This window comes from Idiotropiscis lumnitzeri, chromosome 1, assembly GCF_059441095.1.
Source record: "Idiotropiscis lumnitzeri isolate Australia: NSW breed Sydney's pygmy pipehorse chromosome 1, RoL_Ilum_1.0, whole genome shotgun sequence".
NCBI lineage: Eukaryota > Metazoa > Chordata > Actinopteri > Syngnathiformes > Syngnathidae > Idiotropiscis > Idiotropiscis lumnitzeri.
In genome coordinates, this window is record NC_142391.1 from 22,489,029 (window position 1) to 22,508,938 (window position 19,910).

The 19,910-nt window shown below is 41.6% G+C and overlaps 1 protein-coding gene across 2 annotated transcripts; it reads left to right on the forward strand.

Moving 5' to 3' along the window:
- Positions 1 to 1,763: 1,763 nt before the first annotated feature.
- On the forward strand, positions 1,764 to 18,267 carry mapk1 (mitogen-activated protein kinase 1). 2 transcript variants are annotated; one of them, XM_088289099.1, is made up of 10 exons: positions 1,764 to 2,031; positions 2,119 to 2,432; positions 11,097 to 11,279; positions 12,139 to 12,328; positions 12,411 to 12,527; positions 13,466 to 13,580; positions 13,674 to 13,805; positions 14,530 to 14,639; positions 14,707 to 14,836; positions 15,483 to 18,267. In XM_088289099.1, the coding sequence occupies exons 2-9, from the start codon at positions 2,287 to 2,289 to the stop codon at positions 14,821 to 14,823; spliced, it is 1,110 nt and encodes a 369-aa protein (XP_088145225.1). In that variant the 5' UTR covers positions 1,764 to 2,031; positions 2,119 to 2,286; the 3' UTR covers positions 14,824 to 14,836; positions 15,483 to 18,267. The 2 variants fall into 2 exon arrangements, with proteins under 2 accessions (XP_088145225.1, XP_088145217.1); XM_088289091.1 differs by lacking the exon at positions 1,764 to 2,031 and having other exon boundaries at positions 2,083 to 2,432.
- The last annotated feature ends 1,643 nt before the right edge of the window (positions 18,268 to 19,910 follow it).

Below are 19,910 nucleotides of genomic sequence, written 5' to 3' on the forward strand. Positions count from 1 at the left end.
GGAAAATTGTGCATTGACGAGCAAGTAGCTCCTTTGACTGGTCGATAACCAGTGCACCAGTATGTACCGGGCAAACCAAACCCAACTGGACGAAGGCATTTGTCTTGGCTGCACCAACTGGTCTTGTTTTGGATTTTGTGGTCTACCAAGGCAAGACAACTTTCACAGCTACAGGAGGATCGGGCTTCGGGGAAAAAGCTGTTCTTCAATTGACAGAGTCTGTTCCCCAAGGCACACACCTATTCTTTGACTGGTACTTTACGACAATCAGTCTCCTTGACACCCTGATGACAAAAGGACTGAGAGCGACTGGAACCCTCATGAATAACAAGGTTCCAAACAACTGCAAGATCATAGGTGATAAGCTCTTCAAATGGAAAGAAAGGGGGTCACCAGAGATGGTGGTGAGATGACGCACACCTGAACTTGCTGTCATAAAATGGTTGGGAAACAAGCCAGTGGTCATGCCATCATTTGCCTACGGGATTTAACCTCAGGACACACGCAGAAGATGGTCCAAGCAAGAGAAAAGATTTGTCCAAGTGTCAAGGCCGATGGCAATTGCTTCGTACAAAACACCAACATGGGTGGTGTGGACTTGATCGATCGAATGTTGAATTTCCACAGAATGGCCTCTCGCACTAGAAAAGGGACAGTGCGTGCAGTTTTCCACTTTTTTGACCTGGCAATCACCAACTCATGGATTCAGTATAAGATTGTCTGGGGAAGAAAGCACAGAAGATCCTTGATGATCCTCAAATTGCTCTTTGGTGCAGAGTTAATTGCTCGAGCCCAAGCAGGACGTGCAGCAAGTGATAGTGAAGATGACTTCACTTCCCCACGTCAAAAATGAAAAGCACAGTCAAATGCAGCTCTGAGACACTATGATGCTGTGCATCTTCCAGAGATGGTGGATGAAACACATGCATCAAGGTGTTGCCAATCTGGCTGCAACAGTGAAACAAATTTATGTGCTCCAAGTGCAAGATTGTCCTTTGTGTTTCCAAGAAAGGGAATTGCTTTTTGAAGTATCATATTAAATAAGCATAATAGAAGCAAAAGTTAAACGAAAGAAAAGAGATGATGGACTGTAATATTTATGTTGAACACTTTGTCAAGTAGACTTTTTGATGTTTTTGTTGGACTAACTGTTTTACAATGAAGTTCCGTTTTCCCCTGTATTGAGTTCCCATGTCCACTGTAGAAGACACATCATAGCTTCAAAACAAAAATAAAAATTTCAAAAATTTCTTTTGCAGTATTCCAATTACTTCACATAGATTGGGGAATTTCAAAATAAATGTGATTGGAGAACATTTTTTTCCCTGGTTGTCAGGAGGATATATATTTAAATATATATATATATAAAGATATACTCACCAGGAGATGACAATGATGGTGAAGTTATGAAAAACACACTTTATACATCACATATTTTATTCTACAGTATATTACTTCATCATCATAATATGGCATTAGTGTTTGTCATTTTAACAAATTGTTACGAAATCAATTAAAAAAATAATGTTCTTCGAAAATGTGTGTTTTTTTTTCATTAAGTGTAGATTGTCTGTCATCCAAAGGAACTGGACAATTATTAAGTCCTGCAGCCGTCCCTGATTACATGCGCGATGTGAATAGATGTCTCGTACCCTATAAATACATGCCCACTGAACTGTGACTACTGCATTAAAAGATCCATACCAGCAGCCAACATGGCACCTGATTGGCTCTTTTTCTGTAAACAAGACGGCTGGGAAAACCAAATGACATCTCATAGCTATGGTCGACATTAACACATCAGAGGTGGTATCTGTACAGCTGGTGTCGATGCAGTCAAGAAAAATGCATGATGCGTGACCTTATTTCTTAAGATCACATCATGACGCATTGATAGACGCCTGCACCCTCTTGCAGTTGAGCGAATCAACTCCCAATAAATGAATGAATGCATCGTCAAATATTTAGGAAGATTGTTTTTTTCCCACGCCTTAGGCTCCACAGGTCGTCCAGAAGCAGGAAAAAAAAGAGGTAAGAGAAAAAATGGAGTGGAGTGGATCACATGACTGTGGTTATTTCCTGCTGCACGAACTTACGCTGCCTGGCCGCCAATTGCAGGTCCTTCGCGGCGCTGTGCTCCCTCCTCCTTGGACTCACTCACACGCTCGGCCCCCCAAGGCCTCCGTCGAGCTCCACACAAACTCAAGTCTTCAATTTTCTCCCGTGTTTTTTTCCGGGACACACTCGGGGGCAAAAAAAAAAAGAACGAGAAGCCCACCACCTCTCATGATGGCGACAGCGGCGGTGTCTGCCCCGGCCGGTGGCCCCAGCCCCTGCCCGGGGACCGAGCTGGTGCGCGGACAGGCATTTGACGTCGGGCCTCGCTACAGCAATTTGTCGTATATCGGCGAGGGAGCCTACGGGATGGTGTGGTGAGTGAGGCCGCGCACCGAGCACCGAGCAGCCGCCGCCGCTGGAACACACCTCCCGTTAGCCAGTTAGCTTAGCCACACGGCTAAACGCTGTCTTTGGCTTGCTAGCCGCCGCTGCTGCCGCGTCAAAACTCGTCGAATTAAACGATTTTTCGTTAAATGGCACACATTTTACCGTATTAATATCTTTATCGGAGCGTAGCGCCAACTCAGCGTGACTTTATTTCAACCTTAACGTGTGTTATTTAGCTCAATTCTTCCGAGTAATCAACAGATTTCCTTGTTGACAAAAAGTGATTTAATCGTCCCTGTTCGGTGTTTTTTAACGTTAGTGCCGAAAAGAATTAATTGCAGTTAATTAAGTTTTGATATGCTTTTTAGGTTTTACAGGTGATGGCTTTTTTTATAGCAGATCTAGGGAAAAGTAAATCCCTTTCACTCATAAATTTGGTGTTATGCTGCCAGGTCATCATGCAGTCATTACAGTTCTCTTACGATATATAATTTCACGTGCGTCGAGTATCAAGATGAATTCGGAATTGTATGCAATTCGTTATTTTGATACCTAAATTGCAAAATCAATGTGTATTTTATTCAAATGTGTCTTAACGTTGTCCAAAAAATGTTTGTACTACTGGATCAATCACTTATCAATAAGAGAAATCTGGTCCACTAATGCCTCGTTTTCGCCTTTAATTGAGACCGAATTTGTCAACCCCTTTGTCGGTACTTTGCGGCTATGTTGTTAGTATAAGCAGTGTACCTCAGCAGAGCCGCTCCTTTAACTTCAGAAGCGGCAAAAAAAAAGAATAATCAATCGCCTCGTCAAATAAACTCACTGAATTGATAAAATTCGCTAATTCCCTCAAAGCGAACCCCCCCATCCACCCACTCCAAAGGACAACTCTAATTTGCTTTAATTTATGTTGGCCAGTGGTGGGAAGTCTGACATTTATTTTTCTTTTTTTTTTTTTTTATTTCATATACATCTACTTAAATACAGAATGTGAGTACTTTAGCTGTCTGTTTGCAGCCTTCTGATTGCATGAGCTCACGTTACATAATTTAAAAACGTTAGTGTGCCATACTCGCCCAAAGCACACATTCTCCCACGAAAAACTGTATTTATATACATATGTATGTATCTACACATGTGTGTATGTGTGTGTGTGTGTGTGTGTGTGTACGTGTGTGTATAAGTGTAGTGCTGTAAAGCTCTCAAATGTAACAATGATGTAATTGTAGTCCTCTGGGTCCTATTTTCAGCCAATCCGCACCACTATACTCATTTTTTTTTCTTTTAGTGTGAGGCGAGTTAGTCTTTGACAAGCCTCACACTTTTATAACGCAACCGCCCAGGAGGATTTTTTTTTTGGGGGGGTGGGGGGGGCTTTTAGGTTTTTGGAAATAATTTCCCCTGTGGGAATTAACAATCAGTTGCAGCGTCACACGCATGTTTGAAATAAATGAGGCATTCAGTCTGTTTTTTTTTGTCACATCATTGCTCATTGCAAGTGTAAAAAGAGGTTCAGAAGCTAAAACTTCATTTGAGTTCCTTGTTTGCAATGTGAGTGCAAATGTTTCAGGGATTGGCTAATGGGAGTGGCGCATATCAAAATGTTAAGTTTGCTTGCGCAATCAAAATGAGAGCCACAGCAATATGCTACAAACGTGACAAAATTATATCACGATAAAGATATTAGGCAGGGACTACATTATAGTATTTTACATACCTGTAGGTGGAAATTCCATCTTGCGACAACATGCGTGTATGGCTAATCTGAAGTGACATTAACCGCTCGTTGCTTAATTAAAGAGACGCTACAATTCAATCCATATTGTACATTTTATTCCTGAAGGGGAAATTTTATTTGGCCACCACATGAATCATTTGTGGTTGGATGATCAAGGAGGTGGCACTTCCAAAGCAGAGGAATACAATCATTTATTTATTTATTTATTTTCAGTTTGTGGCAATGTGCTATGCATGTTGTCAATGATGGCTACGTAGCACAACATCCACTAGTCTGTACCAAGAACATTCATGGACCAAAAATAGTCCGTAAATAGAAGTAAAATTTCTGCAAAAATGTTGTGCTTAACTCAAGGTTATTTTTTTCTATTAAGATTTTGTGCAAGAATCAAATTGTTCGTAAGCGGGGACGTTCATTAACTCGAGGTTCCTTTGTGTACATCTTTGTTTCTGGCAAAATTACAACTTAATTGTTAAAACGTTTTACGCATTTTTACTCAAGTAATTACTTGCAAACCTTCTTGAACTTTATGCGTATTGGATTAGGGTTATTTTCGCAAAACAAACAACTTTTGTTCGACCCATTGTTATGGTACGGTTATACCCTTTTTCTCAAATATTTGTCGTACTTTTTTTCCTCACGAGATTACAATCGGTCTCCCTTCCTCAAATACACAAAATGTTCCTTCAATCGTCCTTGTACAAATTGGACTTCTTTTATCGCAGATTTTCAGGACTCTGTTTTACAAAAATGCCGCGCAACGTGTTACTTTTTTTTCCACTATTTGTTGTTTTTTTTTTTTTTTTGCCAATTTTAGTTTTGGTTCAATACCTTGTGTAGTTTATCGTGAAGCACGTTAAGTTTCTAGGTTAAAGGTTCACTTGTCCATCGAAGCAAGCGTTATCACGATGGTTATCTTTACGAGCGACGCACGTTAAACAGTCCTCTGTGTCTCGATGTGTGTCCCGCCATTGTTGTTCTGAACATGATGTAACGGTCTTAATTTTTTTGTTTTCGCAGTTTGTCAAAGGTAATGTGGCTTTTTAAAAAAAAATATATTATGACCCTTTCAAAAAAATTATTTGAATTGCAGTTGACTTGTCATTAGTTGTGCAACAGATCATCTTTGATCACATGATCAATACGGATCAAGCGCCACGGTTTGGTGATGCGTGGAATGGTTGGTGCGAAAAAAAAAATGTGCTCACGTTAAGGCAACATGATTAGTCCGCATTCACTATAATAGCAGCAGAGCATTTTAATATGGGATGAAACAAGTCCTCAAATTAATGCTGAAGGATTTTTTTCTGCCTCTTGTCCCAACAGACAAACATGTCAAGGAAGCTGCAAACAAATTCAACAAACACGTCACCTCCGCAATGGCGAACTTCAAAATAAAGCGTAACAAATAAAACATCGGCCCTCATGGTGGCGTAAAGGCTCACTTGACTGCCGTTTTTGACGTTTCGGCTTTCCTTATCGCGGTAAATTGACATGATGGTGTTGACACCAACATCAACACAACGCCATCCCGAATCGTGTTCAGTTGCTAATTTAGGATGCTAACCAACCGCTAGTTAATTGCGCCATCATTGTATGATACGGCACAAGTCTCCAGCTAGCAGCTAGCTGTTAGCATTAACAAGTGCCCAGCTGGTAGTTCATCAGCAGCTTACTTTTTTTTTTTAAACTTGTTTTTCATAGCAACAGTGTTGTTGTGGGCATTAAGCCACATTTCAATTTCAATTTCCTGCGGCAAAAATGTCCCATTTGTATCTCTTGTGCCTTCTTCAAGCTCGATGCAAAGTCTAACCGTCGCCTTGCTGCCCTCGTCGATGCTTCGCGCTGCTGCTGTCCTCTCGAAATGCCATTGTGGCGCTCGTCTCCGTGGCAACCCCTCTGCCTGTGACATCATTAGCACCCCCCGCCCTGCCCTCACAGCCAACGGCAAAGAATGAGAGGCTGAGGAGGAGATGGCGTTTATGAGCTTGCGCTCGACAAGACTGCATAAACAATATTCATACACGTTCATTTACCTACTACCTAATCATTCTATAGGGAATTTTATATACGGGACGCGTAATAGTAGTGGTTTGGATGGGCGAGTACTGATCCCGGGTATCGGGCCTTGATTGACAGCTGATACAAGTCACTGATACTTAATGCAAAGAAAATCTGACATTGAGTGCGTCCTCCTTGGTCAGTAGTTGGTGACTTTTGTTGAGACAGTTTGACCCCTTGGCAAATCAGCATCTGCATCAGAAAGAAAGGTCTTTGTTCACAAGATTAGTTATCGTGTTACATTTCAGGGTTCTTCAGTCCTGTACCTTGAGGGCCTCTGTCCTGCAGGTTTTCCATCTCTCCCCCGCGGGAACATGCCTGATTTCAAATGATTGAAATGATCCTGATCAATTGAAGCAGGAGTGTTGCTTGAATTAAGTGTATTGTAACAGGGAGATGGAAACTGGCAAGACAGCGAACCCTCGAGGAACATGATTGAAGACCCCCTAAGAAAAAATTGGATTTATCAAAAGTACGAGAGACATTGCTGAGTACGCAGAGTGATTACTCCCACTGGTATCGGTCTGAAAAAAAGTCAAACATCCCTAATGATGATGGAAAATAGCTACTTATGTCAAAATGAAACTCCTCAACTCACTTTAACATAGATGGATTTCCATTTAGAGTTTTTTGCTCACTAAAAATATATGAAATATACTAATATTTCTACAATTGTATTAAAGTACAATTGTGATTTGGAGGGGTTTCCATTCAAGAGTGGTTCGCCTCTGAGACGTAAATCACGTAACATCCCGTCACGCGCGATCTCGTAATTCTCATGAAATCTCACGAGTGCTCTTGCGGGACTCTCGACAGGGCTTGAAATTTGAGATGTAAAAGGCTGGTGTCCGCACACTCGCTCAGTCCGCTTGGGGAATTCAACCCAGCAGGTACGGCGGCGTCCCGGGGTGTGCGAGACAGTGCTCGCTGTGCCCTCCACTTGGACTAGATGGCGGCAATTAACTGCTTTTGTCCAAGTGAAGCTCCTCAAGCCCGTTGAACAAAGTTCCTTGGCACCAAGATGCCGTGAAATGGCGGCAAAGCACTACTGTTGTCTTAATGAATTTGCTTAACTCGCTTCAACATTGTTTCCTGGTACAGTACTGTTGACTTTTATTGCTTGTTGCCATTTAATTTCAGGGAGCACACAAGCTGTTGTAAGCGTCGACTTTTGCCATGTGGGGTTACTTGGTATCCCCTTGTTCCCCTGAAGCGCGGCGAGCTACTTTCTCCGACTCTTACTCAATTCCACGCCACCACGTCGTCATGGTAACAGTGGTGTTACATAACGCGGCGGCGGATGCGCCATGAGGCCTTTGCATTGCCGTCTCCATGGCAACACCGCCGAGGACGAAGAAGCAGGAAATGCAACGGAACTGTCATCGTTGTTTGGGCAGAACATTTTGAAGGAAAGTGGATTTCTAAAGAGTTGCCTGCTGTCTTAACAACATGCAATCAATAATTGCTTTCCATCAGTAGTATTCCAGTTGGCGTTTGCAAAAAGAATCGTTTTTAAAAATTGCAACACCATAATGCTGTTAGCTAACTGCAATATGTGCTCATAGTGCAGCTCTCATTTGCTTTTTCCTTCGCCGTGCTTCTGTGTACTTACTGAAAAGTGGCAAATCTTCGACCTGTCTTTCTGACCATTTATGAGCGCAAAAACTCATTGTAGGGGTGCAATTATGGAAATTTGTCCCACTGTTACATCACAACATAAAATTCAGAGCGAGAATTTTTGTGAGAAAAAAAACTCAGTGCAGCTCTGCTTACCCTTTGGCACCCGCATGACAGCGCTTCTGTCTATTGCTTGAAAAGGGAGGTCAATTGCCCACTGCTAGTTGCCAAATCATGGGCAAAGAAAGTCAGCTGATGCTCACGGTCACATTTTCAGTTCGGCAACTCAAGATTTACTTGTTTAATTCTCCATTGGATGGGTGGGCAGGCACTCCAAATGCTGACATATTGACATATTTACAGGGCAGTGTCGTTATTTTAAGTTCATAATTGTCCTGCGGCCAACTTCCTGTTTTGATTGAACCAAACGAGTTGGGCCTGAAAAGATGCCAACCTCTTGTGGGTGCAGCTAACAAATGAAACGACACCTCACTTGCTTTGGCAATGACACAGCATAATGTCATTTATAGTCTGATAGCCTGATCATTAGGGAATCTTTCAGGGAAAAATGGGCAGATTTTTATCTAGTTTTTGTTTGAACTGATTTCCATTTTGCGGGGGGGATATTTCAATTTTATTATCGCAATCTTATTTTGTGTAAAAAATGAACTAAAACAGCAGAAATGAGCTCATTCTTTTTTTTTTTTTTTTTTTTTTAGTTGCCTCAAAAAATCTATTTTGATTAATACCTTGTATAGATACGAGAGCTTCAGCCGGCCAATTCAATCTGCTGATTGAATCCTTCAAACATTGGCCAAAATCATCAGCCAACATGTACCAATTGTTTTTATTTTATTTTATTTTTTTACCTTTTAGGTACTGTAACCATTTACAGTGGTAATACACAAGTAAGAGGTCTCATTTTTTGTTACACAGAATTTTATACCATAACCATGTATCCTTAGATATATCAAATGAAATTTGTTGAAAAGACCATTCGATGGCCATCTCATTCAAAACAAAAAAATTGTCATTTTTACAATCAACGCTTAGGTGAGCAAAGCAAGCTGTGATCGGATTTATTTTATGCACTACCTAAAGTCACAGTTGGTTTATCCATCCATTATCTGAGCCGCTTTTCCTCACAAGGGTCGCGGGCGTGCTGGAGCCCATCCCAGCTGTCTTCGGGCAGTAGGCGAGGTACACCTTAAACTGGTTGCCCGCCAATCGCAGAGCACACGAAGACAAATAACCATTCATACTCACAATCACACCTAGGGACAATTTAACCAATTCAACCTACGACGCATGTTATTGGAATGTGGAAGGAACCAGGAGAAAACACACGCTGGCACGGGGAGAACATGCAAACTCCACACAGGAAGGCCGAAGCCAGAATCAAACCCTGCACCTCTGAAGTGCTAACCAGTCACCCATCGTGCTGCCCAACAGTTCTTTTAAATAAACAAAAAACAGTGCAATTTAAATCAAACACATTAAATATGACACACTTTCAACTATTATCCATCCATCCATTATGCAAGCCGCACTCCTCACGGGTGTTGCGGGCGTGCCGCAGTCTATCCCAGCTGTCTCTGGGCAGTTGTAACACAAAAACACATGACAATGATCAACATCCGTATCACTTCATTCATTTCATGCTTTTTTTTCCCACTGCTGGATATTTGTATTTCATTGTATTCATGTCTTTATTTTAAATTAATTTTATTGTGTGTTCTATAGAAAATCTGTAGTTGTCGCGGAGGGGTTAAAAATATATGATTTTATTTATTTATTATTGTAATCGGTTTATCAATTGGGAATCATTATTTTCTTCTGCCCAAAATCAGCATCGGCCTAATAAAAAAAACATTATCAGTCAGGCCCTAATAGACACGTTAAAAAGATGAGCATGTTAGCATCATGCTGAGTGCAACACAAGCGGCCGTCACTATCTTGCAGCTCTGCCTCCCACACACACACACACACACACACACACACGCCCACACACCCACGCGCGCGCGCACAGTTCTTTCCTCCCACATACGCACACACAAACGCTTTCTCACGCACACACACAAGCGCATGCACACGCACACATTCTTCACAGCCAAGTGGAAAGGAAGGTCAGTCACATTTCCCTGGCAGAAGGCTGGCACGCCGCGTTTACATTTGGCCATCACCATGGCAACCGCTTTTTTTCTTCTGTCACACAATGTGGGCGTTCTTCGCTCTCTGCGGTGTTTAAAATAAATAAATTTAAAAACTCACAACGCAGCCGAAGGGGAGAAGAAGGCAGCAGCAGTTGTCGTCGTAGTAGTAGTAGTAGTAGTGGTTGTTTGTCTCGGTTCTTCTTACATCAGAGCGCTCACATGATCAGGTCTTGGAAGACGGATAAAATGCAGACGTACCCAAGCATGATTACAACCAAGCGACAATTTTGTTTGTTGTTGAATTGCACGAAAATGCGCAAACATGCGTAAACTTTTGTCGATGTGATCGGCAAATGTTTGTTTGGGACCCGTTTGGTTTTCAAAAGGGACAAAATAAGACGTGTCATTTTGAGGTGGGGGGTTGACTGTGTATACAAAATAAAATTCATTCTCGTTTTTATTATTCAAAATGGATTCCCATTATTTTATTTTTTTGCATTTCATTATTTACAGTAAATCAATAAATACGGTTGAAATATCTAAATCAAAATGATAAATCGGCATGTTTAATTTTTAATCATATATTTATGTAGAATGATTGAACAGGTTATTTCGTTAAAGAATAAATCGTTTAGTAATGCCTCTAATTTTTATTTACAATAAATTACTGAAAAAAGTTATCTTAAATGTCATAAAATATTTTAGTTGAATAAAATAATTAGTTCTCATGTTTTTGTTGTATTTGTAACCATACATGTTATTACGCAACCTTATTTGATAAAAAAAAATTATATAGCTGTTTAAAAAAAAAGTCTTGCTACTTCAATCAAGGATTTGATGAGATAAATACAGCAAATCCAGCTACATTTTGTACAATACTGCCCTCTGCTGTCGACTAAAATTGACTTCAAACTGACCTTGGGCTCACATTGCGAATGTCACCTAATCAAACTGAGAAAACAGGTGAGCCGACAGCACATTGACAGCAGGGGGCGCTACATCTGTAATGAGCGCCGTTCAAGCGCAAAGAAGACGCTGTTAACTGTTTATGCTCACAGGTGACTTGTTTTTTTTCCCAGCTCGGCATACGACCGCGACAACAAGCTTCGCGTGGCCATTAAGAAAATCAGCCCCTTCGAGCACCAGACGTACTGCCAGCGCACGCTGCGCGAGATCAAGATCCTGCTGCGCTTCAAGCATGAGAACATCATTGGAATCAACGACATTATACGCACGCCCACCATCGATCAGATGAAGGATGTGTATCCTTTACCCACCACCTGACAGTATTTTACAGTCTATTATTCGATCCATTATTTCATGGATTAATCAGATTAAAAAAAAAATCCTACAGAAATTGTAAACTATATATATTGCTAAGAGGCTGAAAATCGATGATCAGAATTGTACTTAATTTAATTTAATAATCAACTGACTGTTCCGCTTCAAACCGCATGTTCACATGAAAAGACAATAGGCGCGCCAACAAACCGTTTCTCATTCATTTACATGACATCATTCACATTAAACGATGCAAAAGAATTTTAAGAAGCAAAATACTTTTATGATGCACTCGAGCAGCGAGTAATCATTTTTAGTCGATGACGTCATTGCCAGAGCGCCACACCTCAAAATGATCCCTCTGGTAAGTCTGAGTTGTCAAAGCCTGGTCGTCCTAGTGTTAAAAGCAAAGTAAAGAAATAAAAAGTAGTTTATCACAATCACTAAAAGAAGCGCAAGAACATGATATTGGAATCATTTGTTTATTGGAATGCTCTAAAAGACCTTAATCATTGGTACGAGAAAAAGCAAAGATTTGAAAGCATGTAAATGTGGGGCAAACTTGTCAACATTTGCGCGCAGCATAACAGCTAAATGCTGATGCACCACGTTTGCTGAGCATGCACTTCTTTAGCCTCACTAAACTCCACTTGACAAAAGTTCTACCATCTTGATAGATAGCACAAAACTTGACTTCATTTCTCTGAAGCTTGCATGCCTTCTGCCACCAAACTCTTATTTGGCAAGCCAGATCTTTTCTTTTTTTTTTTTTCATGTAAGGGGACTTTAGCAATTTTCCCAAAGCATGGGAAGGTTTCCTCAACTCTTGACGTCTCTCAGTTACATCGTGCAGGACCTTATGGAAACGGACCTGTACAAGCTGCTGAAGACCCAGCACCTGAGCAACGACCACATCTGCTACTTCCTCTACCAGATCCTACGAGGCCTCAAGTATATCCACTCGGCCAACGTGCTGCACCGTGACCTCAAGCCCTCCAACCTCCTGCTCAACACCACCTGCGATCTCAAGGTAGAACCCAGCGTCAAGTCTCTTGTCCGTTTTCCACATACTTTTTGTGTCCTCCTCACCGCCGCCGTCTTCTGCTGCTCAGATCTGTGACTTCGGTCTGGCCCGCGTGGCCGACCCGGACCATGACCACACCGGTTTCCTGACAGAGTACGTGGCCACGCGCTGGTACCGTGCACCCGAGATCATGCTCAACTCCAAGGTGCGCTTGTTTCTAATGAAACTGAAAGGGAATGTTCTGTGATGTAAAATGTGACTTGTAGGCAAATTGTGATTTGTCAGCTAGGTAGGTCCAACATCCCCCATTTTCAAGTGACTACACTCAAAGCATGTGAAAGGCAAAAGTAATGGATTACCTTTAGCCAACACCCTTATCATTTTAAATTTCTGATAAGCTGATGATGTGATGGTGGTAACCCATATTTATTGATCCCTTCTACATGCGCCACATGCACAAATCATCTATGAAGCGTAGGGGCTCAGCACTGCCGCAAATAGTGAAATTCCACACATTGGTGCCTCCGAGTGGTTTAACATTGGCTATAGATGCCACAAGAAGGCGGCAAAGCACTACTTTTCTATTTGAAAGGGCTCTGGCCTGACTACAGGAAGCTTATCCCCCTCACTGCAATGACACCAAGATGCCACAAGGTGGTGCCAAAGCACTATAATTCTTTTCAGTGCACGAGGATATTTTACTTCTGAATGGAGAATCCGAAATGCAATACAATCCAACTTTAGCGCATTTCACAACAGCTGGAGCTATAACAAAGCGTTTCCATAAATATGTGTAGAAACAATGTACACCAATTGACAAAGTATAATGGGGCGGCCTCCACCAAGGAAAATACCGTTTTCGTAAAAGCAAATTGATTTGTTGTACTGTAAATTAAAAAAAAAAAATCTGAAATGCGATTACATGTACATTAAAGTTTTTTTATTTTAGTAAATAAATGCTTTAAATGAACCATTTGACATATTGTCACATTTGAACTTTTATTTTGGGGGGCTAAGCCGATGTACAACTGGCCTGGCCCATCTGTCCCTTTTTACAAATTGAATGTTTGATGTTTAGATGTCATTGATGGTTGTCCGCATTCGTAAAAGAAAAGGAAAACATTTTCTCCGGTTGTCTTTCAGGGATACACCAAGTCCATAGACATCTGGTCTGTGGGCTGCATCCTGGCTGAGATGTTGTCCAACCGGCCCATCTTTCCCGGGAAGCACTACCTGGATCAGCTCAACCACATTCTAGGTCAAACCGTATTTCTTTTATTATTATTTTTTTTCCTCCATCATGATAGGTTATCTCCGATCCTAACATGATCATCTTCTTGGCCTCCTTCAGGTATCCTGGGTTCTCCTTCTCAGGAGGACCTCAACTGCATCATCAACATCAAAGCCAGAAATTATTTACTGTCTCTGCCGCTGCGCTGCAAAGTGCCCTGGAACCGCCTCTTTCCTAACGCTGACAGCAAAGGTCTGAACCTATGTGAAAATGCACACCTTAAAAAATGAAAATAATGTTATTCACCATAGCTGCCTCCTTTCACAATAAAAATAGTCAGTGATAAGATAAGATCCATTGAGTCAAAATCGCATAACCAATTTTACCACCATGCGCAATTGCAGTTTTTTGTAGTAAAACAAAACAAAAATGAAAACACTAGATACTAAAAACCTGCTCTTAAAACTAATTCAAAACGTACTGAATTTGAGATCAAATGTCGAAACAAAATCAAACTAACTTTAATGAAAGATCTACACTATTATAACACTGCTTAGGACAAATGACATTTTTTTTTGCCACGTGAACGAGAGCTACTTGAATAATTTGATGACAAGAAAAAACGTTTTAAAGCAGAACCTCAGCAACTGTACATCTTTCTTCGCTGACACCCACGTCACTCACCAGGCCAGGCTCCACCTTGATAAAGCCATAAACACTCAGTCACCGATACAAAAGTAAAACGTGAGGATGGTGACCCCAAGTGGATAAAAATAAAACCTGCATCTCGCTCATGCATGTTATTTTGTCTAACAATGCACACTAAATTTGTATCCGAGCAACCAATGGGGATACTTGATAGATTACTCGATATTTTTTTTAAACTAGCTCAAGCTAGCCTGGTGATTGGTGTGGCTCCCTCTAGTGGGCGGTTTTGCACATTGCAGGTATTTTCACATTATGTTTTGTTTGTCAGCATTGGATCTGCTGGACAAGATGCTCACCTTCAACCCCCACAAGAGGATCGAGGTGGAGGAGGCCCTGGCGCACCCCTACTTGGAGCAATACTACGACCCCACCGACGAGGTGCGTGGCGGCTCGGCCACCGATGGTGATCGTTCTTCCCGGTGGTGACGTTTGCGTTTTGCCATAGCCCGTCGCCGAGGCGCCGTTCAAGTTCGACATGGAGCTGGATGACCTCCCCAAGGAGACGCTAAAGGAGCTCATCTTTGAGGAGACGGCGCGCTTTCAGCCCGGGTTCCGGTCCTAACGCCTCACGCCAGGTCAGTAAATGGCTTTGGAATGCTACGCAACAAAGCTGCTCAGCAGTATTTTGTCAGCAATATGCCGATGTGACCCACTGAAAATCATTTAATCAGAATACTGTGCGTATGAGTCAGTGCATTTGTGGATATCCATCAATTACAAAACAAACAAAGGACGGGGAAAAAAATAGTCAGCTCGTGCCAATGTTCTTTATATTTTTTTAACAAACAGTTTCTGTTTATTCATCAGAAGAAATAAAAGAATGCTAATAATGTCGCATTTAAAAAAAAGAATTTGGGGGGGAATAAGTGTGTGACCTGTTCTACTTTTAATCTTCTGAAAATCTATATTTTTTTAATTGTTAAAAAAGCTGAAATAATTCCAGTAAATCCTTTTTTTTTTTACTTTTGAAACAGGTCCTTTTTTACCTGCAATAAAACAGGAGAAGTCATTGGCTTCCTTAAACTTGTGCAATGCTGTATTGGGTAAAATGGTCCCTAAAAAATGGCATCCTTAAATCCCAGGAACCCCGAATGTTGAGCTTCCTTCGTCCTGAGACAGATGGACCATTTCGATCGATATTCTCCACTCATGTGTTCTGTTGCAAAATGGTTACCATTAAAAGTGAGGAGTAACCCTAATGCCTTTTTTCTTGTCCTGCAGATGAGTCGCCACCCCTGCTCCCAAGCCCCGCCTCCTCCACACTGTTGTTGCTGTTTTGTTTGTTTTGTTTTGTTTTTATTGCTTCCATTTTGGTTCCCAGAATCTTTGGCTATCTCTCATCAAGTCCACTTTGCTCAGGAATGGCATCAGGAATCAATCAGTCTGTCGTTCCGGGATGAGGTAGGGTGGGCCCGGGGGTCTGTTCTTGGGAGTCCATCGCAGCTCGGGGTGATTTTCATTTGTTTATTTGTTTGTTTTTTTTTGTTTTTGTTTTTTGGATTGGGGGCGTTATTACCTGCACATCACGCAGCCCCCCCTCAAAAAAACAAGTGATTTATGCAAAGTCGACATCATCAGCCAGAAAAAAAAAAGCCATGGTTCTGATGGTTCTCCTACCGAATCGTCTTTTTATTGTACACGAAGCTTCTGTTTTAGCCTTTGCTGGTCAGCACGGGACAGTCTTAATGTGTCTGAAAGGGAAAGAAAGAAAAACACCCCCTATAGTTTATCCTCTCTAAATAGTAAAATATGTGTTTATGTTGGCAAACTGATTATATTCTCCTTGCCTGCGTGCGTGCGTGCGTGTGTTTGTGGCCTGCTGAGATGACAAGTATGCCCCCTCTGCATGACTGTTAGCAGCTGTGTATACAAAGAGCATGTCAAGTGCCACACAGGCCTTTACTGTTCCACCTCCAACAAGGTGCTTCAGCGTCCTCATTTTGCCTTTTTTTTTTCTTCTTTTTTAAAAAGATCGGACGCTGTCCGCCCGCGACCAATCACGTCGCAAGAGTAGCGCCGTCGAGATCCTCCTTTCTGGTGTCAGTGATTGCTCATAAAAAACAAAAAACAAAGGCCGGTTCTGCCCCATTTATTTAAAATAGCACTTAAGCTCCAATTAGCTGCCAGCTAACTAACTCGCTTGCAAGTGCTTTTGTTGCAAATTTGTTTGGTATGTTGGCTCTACAAAAACATGAATGCGGCATGAAGACCAACAAACTTAACTCCAATTTTTGTTTGTGACCACGCTACATGTAGCCAAATTAACTCCAGTTTGTTGACAACACAAACTTGCCATTAGCTGTCAACTACCAAGCAAGCCTGCAGATGCTACCTGTTGCTAATCTTGTATGCTTTTCATTTCCCCGCCTCCGCACAAATGGTGAATCCAGCGCTAAGACCAACTATTCAGCTCGAAAGTAGTTTTGTTTTTGGGATTGCTGTCTCCCCCGCCCCCAATGATAACTGCTGCACCAAGGCCAACAGACGCAACTCAAATGTGTATTTTGATCCTGTACTTAGAATTAGCTGCCAGCTAACTAGCTAGCCTGCTGGCGCTCCTTGTCACTATCTTTTTTTAGGCGCTGCCTTTTCCCCTCAAACATGAATGCAGCGTGAAAGACGACAGATAACAAACAGATTTGACTCCAAAATGTGTTTTGACAGCACATACTTGGATTTAGCTGCCAGCTTACTAGCCTGCCGGCCCTTCTTGCCGCTAATCACTTAAGGCCTCTACACACCAATCCGACATCCGCCGTTGTGGCCAACTGTCCCGTCGGCATAGAAGTTGGCACGTCGGACTTGAAATTGACTGAAAGACACCCCGCAAAAGTCAACGGAGACGCCAACTACTCGACCTGCGCATGTGCGAGAAGTCGTATGCCATCGGCGGCGCTAGTCAATGCGTAGCACAGATTCGCTAGCTGACAGCCTATCATGGTGATCATTTGTACCGACAGCCCGAACCGATTCAATATGATGAATCGGCTGAACACGCCCCCCAGCCGCAACAACGGCTCTGACTTTACCACGTGCCGTGCTACACCAAACACTTTACGATGGCTGACATCGGATTGGTGTGTTGAGGTCTTTAAGGAATTTTTACAAATGAATTGCTTTAATTAAGTAGGTGTGGCCTAGCCGGAAGTTCTTAAAAGAACAACTGACCTAAAGTAACAAAAGTTGCACTTTGTCAGCTGAGCAGATCTTAAAAATAAAAAAAGGAAATAAGCATATATATATATATATATATATATATATATAATGGTAATTTGTTTGCGGGCAGGCGTTCAAAGGCACCGGGAAGCAGCAGCGTCGGAACGGTTTATGTGCAGATCAGCGCTTGTGCGCCGCTCTTTTGTCTGTTTGTGCCTTTGACGATTCCGTGTGCAGCTTCTGACGTGATCAATCAAAGAAAAAAAAAAAAGTGAGCTTTGTACATTTTAAAAGATTTGTTGCCACCGCTGTGTGTGTGTATACGTGTGCGTGATATGTGAAGAAAAAAAATTATATTTTTCCCTTTTCACCCCATTTTTGTGCAGATATTTTTTATTGTCCGATGAGTGATCTGCTTCTATCAGACACTAAATGATCTTGTTGCTTCAACGTGTTTTGATCAATTGTGAAGAAAGGAAAAAAAAAGTTTAAAAAAAAATTAATAATAAAAAAAAAAGGAAAACTAAAAATGAAGGCCCGCTTGTGTTTTTAAAAGTGCGTTTGTCTCAAATTTTTGTTTTGTTTTTCGGGGTCAGTTTTATTTTGCTGTTGTGTGAGGAATTTTGCTCTTATAATTGAAGACTGTTTTTAAAAAAGTGAGTTATTCAGTGGTCTTTTGAAAGCCAATCAAACACAAACACCCACATTAAGAAAAGTAAACAATCAGTATTGATGTGACTGGACCTCTCTCACCGATCAACACATACGCAATTGCCAAATAGCTTTCTTTGGAGCTACTAATTCTAAATGTATTTAAAGAAACTGATCAATAAAAACATGTTTTACCCAACATCTCCACGTCTGTTTACTATTAAGAATTTTTTGTGATTAGCAATAATTTTGAAAACATTCATATTTTTTTTTGTGGGGGGGGGGCTCACTAAAATAAAATTCTGTACTTTCATATTTTATAAATCACTCAACACTGAATGTTACTTCAACAAGTAAGTATTTTTACATATTTTATATTTAAACGTTAAAATGGGTCAATCTGACCCAAAATCTGAGTGTATGTTTTTGTGTGCATTTTATGCATGCCCATTTTTCACTCACAAGCTCAGTTTATATAATTTTTTGATCAGGAAACTGAAATTAGATTTCATTTTTTTTTTTTATCCATTCATTTTGGAGAATTTAGGAAATAAGTGACGACTTCAAAAATGCCCCCTCGCTCCATGTTTCGCTCGTAGTCATTAAAGGGACCAATTACAAACACTCCATACATCCATTTTCTGTACCGCTTCTCCTCACTCGGGTCGTGGCGGGCCCTGGAGCCTATCCCAGCTGTCATCGGTCAGTAGGCGGGGTACACCCTGAACTGATTGCCCGCCAATCGCAGTACAAACTCTCCATTGGAAATCATTGTACTTTCATTCCTTATGTCCAAAAACGGTGATCAATTGGCACTAAAATTGATGTGGACATCGCAACCTATGACCACTTCAACACATCAAAAGGATTAACGTCTGAGGTTGATTTATATGAGAATTAGGAACTGTGGAATTGAGCAGAGGTACATCGATGATGCTGTTAGGACGCAGCACACAGCTTCTTTGCTGGTCAGGGTGAGGATGCACGACATAAAAGAACCAGTCGGGACAGTTACAGAGAGTGAAGTGGGAATGAGTAGACATGCACATTTATTTGGATCAGCAATGGCTCTAGTTTTTCGACAAAACAAAAACACGCCGGTTTATTCTTTGGAACGCGACAGCTCCAGGCTATGTGTACACCACTCAATGTAGCGTTCCAGTGCGGCCACACTCGACTGTGGAGTCGGCCTCCTCGCTGGCACTTTTTGTCCGCTGAACATTGACGCTCTCGAAGCGGCCCCGTGACGCATACCTTTCAAGAAGACCACCTCCAGAGTTCATGGATGACTTTCTCCAAAATTGACGACTCGCGCCGCACCACAACGCTGGCAGCTTCATGAATTGGCTGCCAGCTGTGGTGGACGCGAGCGCGCACGAGTGGCAACAACTCGGCCTGTGTAAGTGGAGAATCGATCGGGACGGTATTTTTGATTTTGTGCTGATCACTTGGAGCACACGTTTGATGTCAATAAATCCAAAGTATTATGTGCAGAACACTTTTGTACTTTCACAGGTTGAAGTGGACAAGAGTCGTAATGTGCATTTGCAACTTGGTGGCAATTGGTCGCTATTTCAGAAAACGAACTGCCAAAGTGAGCAATATAACCTTACTTGCCTCCCTGCTGTGACATAGACGCTAAAACCAGAAAAATATAACAAGCCAAGCTCCAAAAGGGGGTGTGCCAATTTGTCAAAAATCTCATCACAAAAAGAAACTTAAATTGCGACCGAGCTTTCTAGTTGCGCATATTTTAGTTCAGATGTCATTTTTACCTGCAAAACCATTTTAAATGTGCCAATGTTGATGTCAATCAAGCGTTCCTTTAAACCCGCTGATTCG